The following is a 12,269-nucleotide window of genomic DNA, read 5'->3' as shown; positions in this document are numbered from 1 at the left end:
AAACACACGTTGAGTTCAAAACTTCCAGAACTTTATTGATGCCATGTGAGCTAAACAGGAGCAGGTCTTGCAGGTAAAACACCCTGTAACTGGAAGAGAATCGGCACATAATGTCACCACTGACGGCTGTAGAGACAGACAAGCCTATGCATTTCCCCCTTAGTCGCATCCAGAGACCAGTCGGAGATGAATCGCCATGGATACCGAAGACACCGGGCTCTTAAGCAAGAGGTAAATGAAGGCCACTGCTTGTAAACAGCTTTTGGTGTTAGTTATTCAAATCAGTGTACTTTAAAATAGAAACTATACTGATGTTTGACTTGAAATTTAACCATCCTTATGTCCGTGTCTGGTTAACAAGACAGTTTTGTGTCGTCTTCCTAGACAAAATTTGCTAATGAACAAACCGGGACTTTAACCAATCGACTAGTAAAACGCCAGTAAATGTTTGCAATGTGAAAGTTGGACTGAGTGACTTTGGCCAGGTCTGTCCACATTTTCTCCTTCAATGTTTCTTTTTCCGTTGTACTCCACCAGCCTTCTTCTGAGGACCAACTAGTCCTCTGCTTTGGCCTCCATCTCCTCAGCATCGTCGTCTCCGTCCACCTCCGCGTTCTCTCGTTCTAACCTCTCCAGCTGCCGGGCGAGCTCCGTCTCATCCGTGTCCGTCACCACCTTGGGCTGTGGGGCACAATTTAGAGTTTTATTACTCATTCATGTGCACAAGTTAAATAATCAAACCTCGGAACACATTAAACCAGCGAAGATGATTAAAATAAATAAAGATTGAAGGAAAAAAAGCTCCAATATAAACGTTTGAATGTCAGGACAACACCAAAAACATCTTCAGATAATACACCAAATATGAGCAGGTCAAGCTGGTTGTGTAAACAAATACATTTTTGAACAAGCAGGGAAGACATTTGTAGCCTCTAAAGACTTTAAATAAGTTGAATGATGACATTTACTACAGTACACCTTAACCCAACTGTAACTTTATACACATTTTGAAAACCAAACATTGTGCGACGTGTCAATTATCCATTTTCTGAATGATACAAACGCAACTCTGATAGTTCTCATTTTTCATGACTAGTTTACAGGAAGAATCCGATAAAGCATAGGTATTTATACGAGTGCATCACACCAAACCTGTGGTGGTGGGGTGTATCTGTACTTTATGTACTTACTTTTTATATTACGATAGAAAATACAGACTGAATTTTGTGCTTTTCTGTCAGCATTTACTTGGTCAGATCAGCTACCGCTGAACTCTGGGGTGCCACCAGCCATAACAACACACCCATATGAGGTGCTTGAAATTGAGACGAGCAACACGAGGGAAATAAAGTCTTGAACAGAAAATCATTTATTTATCTATATTCATTTTTCGATGACGATGTAATTCAAATTACACCACTTTAAATGTCTCTTCCAACACGTGTTAGACCCTGTGGTGTATTTTGAATTTCTCTAGAGGACTACAGTGCAGATTGACAGTTTATCACACCTTCACAGATCACACAATTTACTGCATTTTCCCTGCAAACTGATGTCTTAATGTCCCTAATCTAGTTCATAAATGCAGTTCTAAACAACATTCAGTGTTTATGAATGGCGCTGAAAACATAAACTTTACACATTTCGAATGGGCTCTATAAACTCCAGCTGTTTACGTTAAAACACCAGACATCGTTTAAAAATGTACTTTCAAAAGCAGTTTATAAACAGATTGCAACAGGATGTTAGTGAATTTTTAGTTTCCGCTTGTTTTTACGCTGGCTAAGGACACACACCGTTACGGGGGCGAGTTACGGTGTGTTTATGTACGTTACCTGACATCAGAACCTGGGCATCCATTGTGTAATTCATTGCAGTAAACGCAAACATAATGAGGCTATTCCCTCAGTCATACCAAAACCACTCCAGCTCTATATACAGATATAGATAGTTACTCTATTGATCTGAGAGGGAAATAGTTTAGCAGTGTGGCTGTATGTTAGCAGCCGAAGCTATTAAATGATGTGCGATAAATGATCAGATGTAGCAAAGCAAGCTGGAGATGTGCATGTGAACCATTAGAAACTGCTTTAAAACTGTTTTTTTTTATATATATTTATGTCAAACAATGACAACAAGAAACATGTTGTGAATGTAATGTTAACACAGAGAGCGGAACAATGTAGCAATGAGAGTGAGGAGAGGACTGATGTGTTGAAAACACACCGTGTCCACACAGCTGCAGGTTGTTTGAATGAACCGTTCAACTGGAAAGCTTCAATTAACAAAGTAATGTCATAGAAATAATGTTGATCTTTCAAAAAGTAACAGCAAAAACTTCTCAGAAGGTGGTACATGCCATCTTCATTACCTAACAGTTCACAACTGCTAAACGGACTAAAGAAATGAATAAACCATGACAAATTATTTCTCAAATACTTAAAGTTCCCTCGGCTGAAGTTAAGGCACTGAGCTGGAACTGATCCTTCTTTGTGGCTCAGTTTCTTCCGCCCAGCTTTGAACTGGACCAAGTTGTTAAAACGGTCCCACTCATTAAATAAAATAAAGAAATTTCTGCACATGCAGTCTTCAGCTAACTCTGCTGGAACATTACCCTCAAATACAGTTTATCCACTGGGCTCCTTTAGCCTCTGAGGCTGCTGGTGGATGGAAGATGCCCGCTCCTCAGTACAGCAGAACATTTCCTCCAGAAACTGGCTTCATTGGTCTAGCAGGGTGGACGGGAGCGGCTCAGAGGAGGCGGAGCCAACTTAAGGAGTACTTTTGAAATCAATAAATTGGATTGAAGAAATTTCAATCAAAAAAGCAAAAAAAAAAAACATGGTTGTGTTTTTGGGTCATTTTACACGTGCTTCAGACACTCTGATAAATAATGCTCCCATGAACAGGAAAAAGGATTTTTTCATAATATGTCCCCTTTAAATATTTTTTTGTCTTCCAATTGTTTTACTAAAAGGTTATTCTTGATGTATTCTAAATACTGAATGAGGAATTAATTATTTTAAAATAAACGTACTAAACCTGTCTACTGAAAACTGTATTCATATATTTATCATATGAACTGAAAATAGACCCTCTTGGTTTCAAAATTGTTCAGCCACACAAGTAAGCGACGAAAACGAGTGGCTTTCGTGAACATTCTTTGAAACAGAAATGACGAACCTCCATCTGGATGTTAAAGACGCCCCTCTTCTCCTCGATCTTCTCCTTGATAGCAGCCATGGCCTGGTTAAGGACAGACAGGCCCTCTGTGCGCTCCAGGGTGGTGGTTGTCATCACGTAGCGAGGGGGAGCGATCAGGTTGATCTGCCAAGAACAAGAAGCGGAGTCAGTTTATAGCAGCAGTTGTTAGAGGAGGAAAAATCCAACTAAAGCCAGCAGTTTGTAAGCCAATTTAGTCTCAGCTGTGCAAGTGCTGCTACAAGTAAAACCACTGTTTCATGAATGAAGAGTTGAATCGATTTGCACAAGCACCTGCGCATCAACTGAGAGTAGGTGAGGAGGCAAGATTACCTTAATGGGCATGGCCTCTGTGGAGCAGCCGAGTCCGGCCCTCAGAGCTTCTTTCACCGCATCGATGCCCTCATACCCATAACACGCCACTTCAATGTCTTTGGAAAGAAAAGAGGAAAACAAAGACATCAATGCCACATCTTTACCTTTTGTTGTCCACTTGAGAATATGTAGTAATAACAAACCTGCTCGTATTTTGACAGCCTGTGGAGTGAGTCGCCTGTTGATATTATCGATCAGCACATTCCTCTCCTCTTCTGTTAAATCCAGGCCATCCAGAATGGAGGGATCTCTTTGAATGGGAAACTGCTCATCAAATGACTGATTCTAACGTCTAGATATCACGGCATTGTGTGTCATACTTTGTGAGACTTACGACACAGCCTGTTTGAAGACGTCATAAGCTCCGTAACCTGGCCGCTTGTATTTCTCATCAAAGACCCAGGCGGTGCGCTGGTACAAGCTCTCGAGCTGCTCGTCCTTGCTGTATTCCAGCACCTCTGCCACGTGCCGCAGGATGCTGTACACCTGAGAACACAACGCACAGCACTGAGGCCAAAATAACTAAATCTCTGCTTCAAAACTAACAAAGTACTATTTCATGACCACGAGTTAATCAGCTGAATTTTACTTCTGCTTTGCATGAATAGCTTCATATTAGCAGGTCCTTCCATAGTTTAGAGTTTTAAATAATACTTACAAAAGGAATAACATTCACATTGGACTTACAGTTTTAGATTTGGTGAATTTATCTTCACACTTGATGGCCTCCTCTGGTGAAACTCTTCTTTTTGATAGATCGATGTATCCTGGAGGGAAAATGGTGACAAATTGCAGTGACAGTGTTTTACAAAGAGCCGTTTGTGCGGTTTTCCAAGAGAACAAAGATGAAATTAAAACACTTTTCACAAGACTCATTAATACTAAGGCCTGTCACAATGATCAATCATAACTGCAATCAAGATTACCACATCATTATGTCATCATTTTCATTAATCTGCATGAAAACAGCTCTACCCTTGTGAATTAAGATCAGCGCCACATATTACATGTTTTCTTCATGTTGTGCACACTGTTATCCACCATTTGATTGAGTTGACTGACTGAGTTTATGACTTGTTGGGTCTGTCATGGCAGACATATTATATAAATCTATATTCCTTTCTCATGTTCAACAAATAGCTGTTATTCTTTATAAGGGTACCTATCTAGATGTACGGGCATTGATTGCAATTAAATGTCATGACCACCACAGCCCTGAGTGATATCAGTAGCTTGAAGTTGGGGGGCTGCAGTGGGTGGGATCCTGTATGTCCCACGCATGAGATCATGCAAGTCCGTAACACATTAATATGCAGGTCCCACATAGATAACTGTTCAAGTACACGACTATCTTCAACCACGGTACTGAAATGAGTTAAGCGGGAAGTTAAGGCAGGACTTCACAGTTAGGCGAGTCTGTCAGAGAGAATCGGGTAGAAAGGAAGGTTAGGGGGTCATTTCCACCCAATTAGTTAAAAGTTACATTCTTTGAACCAATTTATTTCTTGAGCTGATGTGTTTTTATTAAAGAAAGTAAATATGCTGTTAACAATAACTTGGATTTATCAATAAATCCAAGTGAATTATTTCCCATTTCTTTTAATGAATTACTCCCTGTCAAACGTTCCAACTGTTGCTGCTCTTGACATTAAATATGTAAATGATAATAAACTCAGCAGCTGGATTACTGAGTTGTATTGTCACCCAACACCACGTTATAGACAGAACTTATCAAAAACAAGTCACCAACCGAAACAGCCACTTTGATAAAAAGAGCAAATCTTCTGTCCTTTGTGCAACTCTCCATTCACTTTTCACCGACCTCCATCTCCCTAACCCGGCAGAATCTGCCTGCACTCACCCTTCTCTTTGTCGACTCGGATGACGACCACACACTCGTTGCGGCCTATGCGGATGAGCTTGTTGATGGAGCGGATACGTCGACGGGACAGCTCGCTCAGGAGGATCATGCCCTCAATGTTGTTGTACTCCAGAAGGCTGACGTAGGCGCCCATCTCAGCGATGGACCTCACGTTCACCATCACAACATCCTCCACCTCTGGGAACCGGTGCTGGTAAAATCGACAGCTGAGCCCCGGCATCACTGTGGAGGTACAAATGGCAAGAGTTGGAGAAAACATTTACAGGAGCACATCCACAGATGGATGGTTTTTCTTTGGGGTGAAAAATAGAGAACAGACGGTGAAGATTCAGATCATTACTTTTGCCTTCTAAACCCTCAACAACACGACACAGAGGATGACATTAGCTTTTAGCAAAAAGCAACTGTCACATGGCGAGCGAGGAGTTAAAGAGTGGGGGAAATCAAACTGTAAAAGTCATTTGGTGATAAAAAGTCGAGAAATATTTTCTCTTGTGTTACTTTGATCAACAAAACTTCCAAAAAGCCTGAAGGAGGGAGGAATAAACTAAGGACACTTAGTATATAAAAACCAAAGGGCCTGACTGGTTTATGTGCACCTGCACATAGAGCATAAAGTTTTTACATCTTTAGATCATGCTTTCCTTTTCTTCTACCTAAAGCTTTAGATGGAATCAAAATCTTTTTCACCAAAGATAACATTTAAAACATGAGAATGCCACTCCGTAAAAATAACTGAATTTCAAGTTTTCAAAGTGTTAAATCATTACACAGATAAAACCATGCAACGTTTTTTTTTCCCCGCTTGCAAAGACACCTTCATGGCACCGTGAATTGAGATTGAAAACAGCCTTGTTCTTTTCTAAAGGTCAAGATAGATGGGCACTACTGACCCGCAGAAGGCTCATCACAATAATCATTAAATCTCCTGAATGCAATCACTGACTTTTGTATAACGTTTCCATCATTTGCATACTCTTCTTCTGCTCTGGTTCATTCCCTCAAGTGTTTATCTTTCAGGGCTTATCTTTGAATGAAAAGCAACTGCAGTCAAACTAGCATCTGCTGACATTAACCATGGATTTAGTTACAAAGCCACACACTACGGCATTGCAGTGGGCACCTTTGGGTTTAAAGTGACATGAGGAAGAAAAGAAGAGCTGGGAGAAGGCAGTTTATCAGATTGGAAGCAAAAAGACACAGAGTAAAAGAGGCTTATCTGAACCTAACAGAGCTGTCAGAGACTGAAAAACACAAACAGTTAATTATGATCAACTGTGAGACGGTTACATTTAAGTTTAAATTCATCACAGCAACATTTAAGCTAAAGGTCACAGAAAGTGAGTGATGCATCAGCTCCAGAGGCACAATCGGTCTGGTCGAACGGTCTTTTTATTTTTTTGCTTAGGATATTTCCTGAGAGAAGTGACCGGGATGCATCTATGTAGCATCCACGAAAAGAGCTATTTAAATGATCTGAACACTAATGAAAGGAGCTCCATTGGCTCCTCTATTTTCTCTGATAATAATACTACTTACATAGCCATCAAGTGTCAATTACCTCACACCCATCTATTAAGAATCAGATTAGATCAAGGCCTGGCTAAATTATTTCAAGCATAAAGTCTTATGGCACCTGTTTACAGTTAGTGTCTCTGAACACAAAATAATACTGATGTGAATGTCGTGTTCTGCTTTAAAGCAAACGTTTTAGCCTGTTGTTAATTCATATTCAAAGTATTTTAGAAAGGCTTTCTCTTGTGGCACCGCTTAACTCCAACGTACCCTTACGAAGGGATGTTCCGAATACCTTATCACCACCATTTACAACCAATGATATGAAGAGCATGGACAACGCAATACAAAATACCATCAAATAGCAGATAAAAAGCCTAAAAGGAATTCGATGACACATTTATGTGATTTTGCTCATTTCTTTCCACCTAATGACCGTCAAATGACCGAGTTTAGCTTGGAAAATGCTTCCCAAAATGAGAGCAGAGGGGTGACGCGTAGTTGATGGCTTTATTTCACATTTATGTCTGTGAAAGGGATGATGCAATGGAGACAATCCACAAACCACAATTTTGTTCAAAGTTAGGAGTAAAACTGACAAAACAATGCCTTTAAAAAGGGATTCCAACATGTTACAGGCCACTAAATGTGGTTATAATGATATCATTAAATACAAACGGAAGAGATGTTCATTTAAAGGCAAAACAGTTACTTTGATATCTGCTAGCAGCCTGGCTAATAACCCGGTTCCCATCTCACATGCGGCACATGCACCGTTGCCTAGGCTAGCTGTTAGCCAGCTAGCTCCCAGCACCGTATGTTCAGCGCTCCCCGCGGAACATGTTCTTTATCAGCGAAAACTCACCTGTGTCATGGGCTTACAGAACGATACTCTAAAATCTTCTGTCCTGTACGTGTTTAAACGTCAGTAAGTATCTTCTTTCTGTTACTTTTAGATGAAGAGTTCGGGCCCGCTAGCTCACATTCATGGGTGTGCTAATTTTTCGACCCGGAAAAGATCGTCAGAGAGTCACGACACGCGCATGTGCAGAGTGAGCTCGGTTCAGTCACATGACCAGAGACCAGCTGATCATCGCGGACGGACAAGATCACGACCATTAGCACGATCTGTGCACCTGATTTTGGACGAATAATATTTTTTTTTTTGCCATCATATACACAAAGATTAGCACATTAAAATTAAAGCTAAGGTTAAGCTTTTAATTACACTGCGTGAGAGTAGTCAGAAGACGGCCATCATCGAGCAAAAGACGAAAAGATGTCTGGAAAAGAGAGGATCGACGTATTCCCCTCCAGAATGTAAGCAGCTTGTTTTGCTTGCTAGTTGCTAACCAGCTGTAATCTCTTAACTAAACGAAATAACGTTATTTAGTTGAGTTATTATTTTTCAGTCCCTGAGATTGAATATTTTCTGAATGCCTCGCCCATGAATGGATCACATTCTTGTTTTTCCCCTTTCATTCAAACATAATGATAGATCTTAAGTGTGTATGGTTGCTGTATAAAAGAGGAAGAGTCCTTCATGTGTCATGTGATGTTTCTAACGTCGCATTTAAGTGTGAGTTCTAAATCCGTGACTTCCATCTGCAGCTACAAGCGGATACATGGAAACACTGAGCACCGGCTCTGCTAATAGGCTACCTATTAAAGATAAACTTACCATATCCATTGCAGAATGGGATTGAATTAGAAATAAATTCCCCAAATATCCTTAAATTGGAGAAAATGTCATAAAAACATTCAGAGGAGGTAACCCTCTTCCAGGATGGATAACCATGCAAGATATTCAGTCAAAGGTTTTGGAGGCTGGGTCACTTTTATTCCCGTTTCATTCATTCCTGCCTACAGCAGGCAAATTAGTGGGGACCTTAAAGAAAACGAGTTTGTTTGCTCTCTTCTCCCTCAAGATGAATTTAGTTTTTTTTTATATAGTGCCTGAAACTTTAAAATCACAGCATGCCACTTTTAAGGACATTTCCAGTATTACACATTGTAGCCTATTGTGCAATTTTATCTTCATTTTTAAGAGATAAACGTGAATAACAACATAAAAATGCAGAGAATTTGACATCTTAAGGTCAGTCAGTAAGGCACACATTCTTGAACTACACTGTGAGCAGTTTGATCCCTGTAGTTTTCATTTCAAGTGCAGTATGGACCACCGGGGTGAGAAATTTATCCAGGAATACGTTGAGCGACTTTCTGGTTTTAACTAACTGATAAGTTTTGTTTTCACACGTGTGTTCACAAGTAAGCTCAGTAAAGAGGCCACACTACACAAGCACATTACAAAAAAACTGAAGGACACCGTTTGCTCATGTAAAAGAGAGAAATAATAATAAAGCTAAGTAAGTGAAAATACAGTGTGTGTGTGTGATTGCTTTTCAGTGGGCCAGAGCTGGTAAAACCAACAACTAAAGAGCTGGAAAACTGTAACTTTGCCGTGCAATCTTGGGAGTATAATGCAGCATGCAGATTTGAATAAAGCGTTAAACAGGTGTGCGTCTTCTGTGTGTTTGCAGGGCTCAGACCATCATGAAGGCTCGGCTGAAAGGAGCACAGACTGGCCGTAACCTGCTGAAGAAGAAAGCCGATGCCCTTTCCATGCGTTTCCGTCAGATCCTTCGCAAAATTATTGAAGTCAGTTGAAAATAACCGAAAACAGACTCTGTTCTCTGCTCTGTTTGCATGTTAGTGTCCAATCACGTTGGTGCATTTGTTTAAAACTAATGCCATCACATAGGACAGTAGTTACACAACTCCTTCTGACACTGATATGAACAATCTTCAGTTCTTGTTAAAACTCCAAAAGCCATTTATTTAATTTTCTGGTCTTTGCACATGCTGTATGCTGAGCTGTTGCTGAAATTTAGAAACAGGATTGACAAGATAGGAGAGCAAAGTAACAAACTACAGCCTCTAAAATGACCATGAAGGTCATAATTACCTCATAAAGAATATCCTAATGAAAGTGGGATGCTGCTTTTTCTCGCAGTTTATGTTTGTAGAGTTAGAGCTTCTCAAAGTTTGGGTTTTTTCCTTTAATTTTTCCTCTGCTTCTTTAGACTAAGACCAAGATGGGAGAGGTGATGAGAGAGGCGGCTTTTTCTTTGGCTGAAGCAAAGTTTACGGCTGGAGACTTCAGGTGAGAATGAAAACAGGATGACCTTAAAGTTGGGTCGGGTTTGGTACATATATACATCTGAAACTTCCATCTGTAATCGGGTCATTGGAAACTTTAAAAACCCCTTTTTTTTTCACATCACTGTCATTTTCATTCAAAATTGATAAATTGCAGGAATTTTAGACTGTGTCCTTTTAAAATATAAATGGATGGAAGTCTTTCTAAGTTTATTGTCATATTTCAACACTTTCTAATTGGACAAAACCATGTGAGGATTTAAAAAAAAGGAGAAAAAAGCATCATGAGACTGACTCAATCCTGTCCACAGCACAACTGTAATCCAGAATGTTAACAAAGCCCAAGTGAAGGTCCGAGCTAAGAAAGACAATGTGGCAGGTTAGTTTTAAAGATATCATCTTTTCTTTTTTATCTTCACTGTTTTTGATGTGAAAAGTTCTTCACGCACACTAAATTTATTCCCTCAGGTGTCACCCTTCCAGTTTTTGAACACTACCAAGAAGGCGGAGACAGTAAGTTGAGTCTAGTTCCACTTTTTGCCGTGCGAATGCATTGTGTCTGGATTTGTTTTAGTGGGTGGTGAACAGCAGAGAGCGCTCAGCCTTGCTGTGTGTGTCTTTTCAGGTTATGAGCTCACTGGTCTGGCCCGAGGAGGAGAGCAGCTCTCCAGGTTGAAGAGGAACTACGCCAGAGCTGTGGAGCTGCTCGTGGAGTTGGCCTCCTTACAGGTAGAGGGTGCTGTTGCAGATTCATGGTTGGTGTAGATTCTCAGTCATCCTGTCAAGCTGTTAGGATGTTGCAAATATGACATTATCTTAGTTGTGTACTTTTAAATTGACAGATGTTTAAGAAAAAACAAAACAGATGAGATTTTTTTCTAGTTGATCAGAAGTTTGACACAATTTTTGTTTGCAGACATCTTTTGTCACTCTGGATGAAGCCATAAAGATCACCAACCGCCGTGTGAATGCTATTGAGCATGGTAAACTCCCCCCTGACATACAGCTGAAGCTTTTGCCTTAAATATCCTAAGAGAAAGAGCGTCACTCTAGCTTAAATCATCTTTATTCCACCTTGCAGTGATTATTCCTCGGATCGATCGCACTCTCTCCTACATCATCACAGAGCTGGATGAGAGAGAACGAGAAGAATTCTACAGGTGACAACATTTTATTGCTGCATGATGAATTTCCTTCTTTTAGAAGAAAGATTGTAATTGCACTGTTGAATTGTGAGGTCAGATGCTTTAAAAACCCTTCCAGTTGACTGGGAATTATCCCTTTTGTTTGGATTTTGTCTGCTTTGCCAGGCTGAAGAAGATCCAAGAGAAGAAGAAGCAGCTCAGGGAAAGGACTGAACTCGAGATTGCCGCCCGCCTGGCGGCGCTGGGTCCCATCGCAGAGCCCAGCAACATGCTGACAGAGGAGACGGATGAAGACATGCTGTTTGAGTGAAGCGCTCCGCAGCTCTACACTCAGCGGCTTCACTCATCATCCTATTTATTCTGTGCCTCACTGGCCGTGTCTATGTCTTCTTATCCAAGAGATGGAAGTTTCTCTTTTCGTGTGAGTGCGTGTTCACGTCTGTGATGATTTGTTCTGTTGTTTCAGTGCTGACAGGTAAAGGTGTTACCACATGTGTACCTGTACAGGAACCAAAGTGTTGTCACACTTTGGTGTTACCCTAAAGGAAATCTACGAGACAGAGTCTGAAAAAATTAAGTAAATATCACAAAGAATATATAAGTGTGCAAAATTAAAGCATTCCGTGACTGATCCACCTGTACATATTTTAGTTTTCTCTCAATGTTTTGAGCCATTGCATGCTGTAAAGCTTAAAATGGTTATAGAATTCAAAGAGTGTATGAATCTGTGTTGTGGAGGCCCGTCCTGCTACTGATTTCACATCTAAGGGTTATCGTTACCCCACCGGAGGGTGTTTATCATTACAACAGACTCCCCCAAATGTGACCCTGCTGTAAAAATGTGGTGTGCAAGTCAACAAAGCCCAAAACATCATCGAAATAAAGATCTTAACATTGCTTGTATTTTTCTTGTTAAGATTAGTGGTCAGTGGCAGCTGGTTTGGACTAATATGCTGCATTTCTCAAAGAATTGGGTTGTAATTTGTGCT

General features: G+C 40.4%; 2 protein-coding genes across 2 annotated transcripts; one reads left to right on the top strand and one right to left on the bottom strand.

Moving 5' to 3' along the window:
- Nucleotides 1-9: 9 nt before the first annotated feature.
- On the bottom strand, nucleotides 10-8,003 carry eif2s1b (eukaryotic translation initiation factor 2, subunit 1 alpha b). The gene is made up of 8 exons (XM_075459647.1): nucleotides 7,839-8,003; nucleotides 5,438-5,680; nucleotides 4,264-4,343; nucleotides 3,911-4,062; nucleotides 3,720-3,826; nucleotides 3,535-3,632; nucleotides 3,184-3,327; nucleotides 10-681 (listed from the first exon to the last, which is right to left on the bottom strand). The coding sequence occupies exons 2-8, from the start codon at nucleotides 5,676-5,678 to the stop codon at nucleotides 556-558; spliced, it is 948 nt and encodes a 315-aa protein (XP_075315762.1). The 5' UTR covers nucleotides 5,679-5,680; nucleotides 7,839-8,003; the 3' UTR covers nucleotides 10-555.
- Nucleotides 8,004-8,035: 32 nt separating this feature from the next.
- atp6v1d (ATPase H+ transporting V1 subunit D) lies at nucleotides 8,036-12,177 on the top strand. Its single transcript, XM_075459648.1, has 9 exons — nucleotides 8,036-8,293; nucleotides 9,517-9,634; nucleotides 10,060-10,139; nucleotides 10,447-10,514; nucleotides 10,604-10,648; nucleotides 10,761-10,864; nucleotides 11,052-11,118; nucleotides 11,217-11,295; nucleotides 11,446-12,177. The coding sequence occupies exons 1-9, from the start codon at nucleotides 8,253-8,255 to the stop codon at nucleotides 11,588-11,590; spliced, it is 747 nt and encodes a 248-aa protein (XP_075315763.1). The 5' UTR covers nucleotides 8,036-8,252; the 3' UTR covers nucleotides 11,591-12,177.
- The last annotated feature ends 92 nt before the right edge of the window (nucleotides 12,178-12,269 follow it).

The sequence above is a fragment of the Odontesthes bonariensis genome, chromosome 24 (assembly GCF_027942865.1).
Source record: "Odontesthes bonariensis isolate fOdoBon6 chromosome 24, fOdoBon6.hap1, whole genome shotgun sequence".
Lineage (NCBI taxonomy): Eukaryota > Metazoa > Chordata > Actinopteri > Atheriniformes > Atherinopsidae > Odontesthes > Odontesthes bonariensis.
This window is presented reverse-complemented; position numbering and strand designations above follow the sequence as displayed.

Bases quoted from the DNA above. Each gene is read 5' to 3' on its own strand.
- eif2s1b (XM_075459647.1), bottom strand. From the start codon at position 5,678: ATGCCGGGGCTCAGCTGTCGATTTTACCAGCACCGGTTCCCAGAGGTG. The intron at 3,328-3,534 runs GTAATCTTGCCT...TGTTCTTGGCAG, and splicing joins CAGAGGCCATGCCCATTAAG to ATCAACCTGATCGCTCCCCC. The intron at 682-3,183 runs GTTCGTCATTTC...TGTGCCCCACAG, and splicing joins TCTTTAACATCCAGATGGAG to CCCAAGGTGGTGACGGACAC.
- atp6v1d (XM_075459648.1), top strand. From the start codon at position 8,253: ATGTCTGGAAAAGAGAGGATCGACGTATTCCCCTCCAGAAT. The intron at 10,140-10,446 runs GTGAGAATGAAA...TCCTGTCCACAG, and splicing joins TTTACGGCTGGAGACTTCAG to CACAACTGTAATCCAGAATG. The intron at 11,119-11,216 runs GTAAACTCCCCC...TCCACCTTGCAG, and splicing joins TGTGAATGCTATTGAGCATG to TGATTATTCCTCGGATCGAT.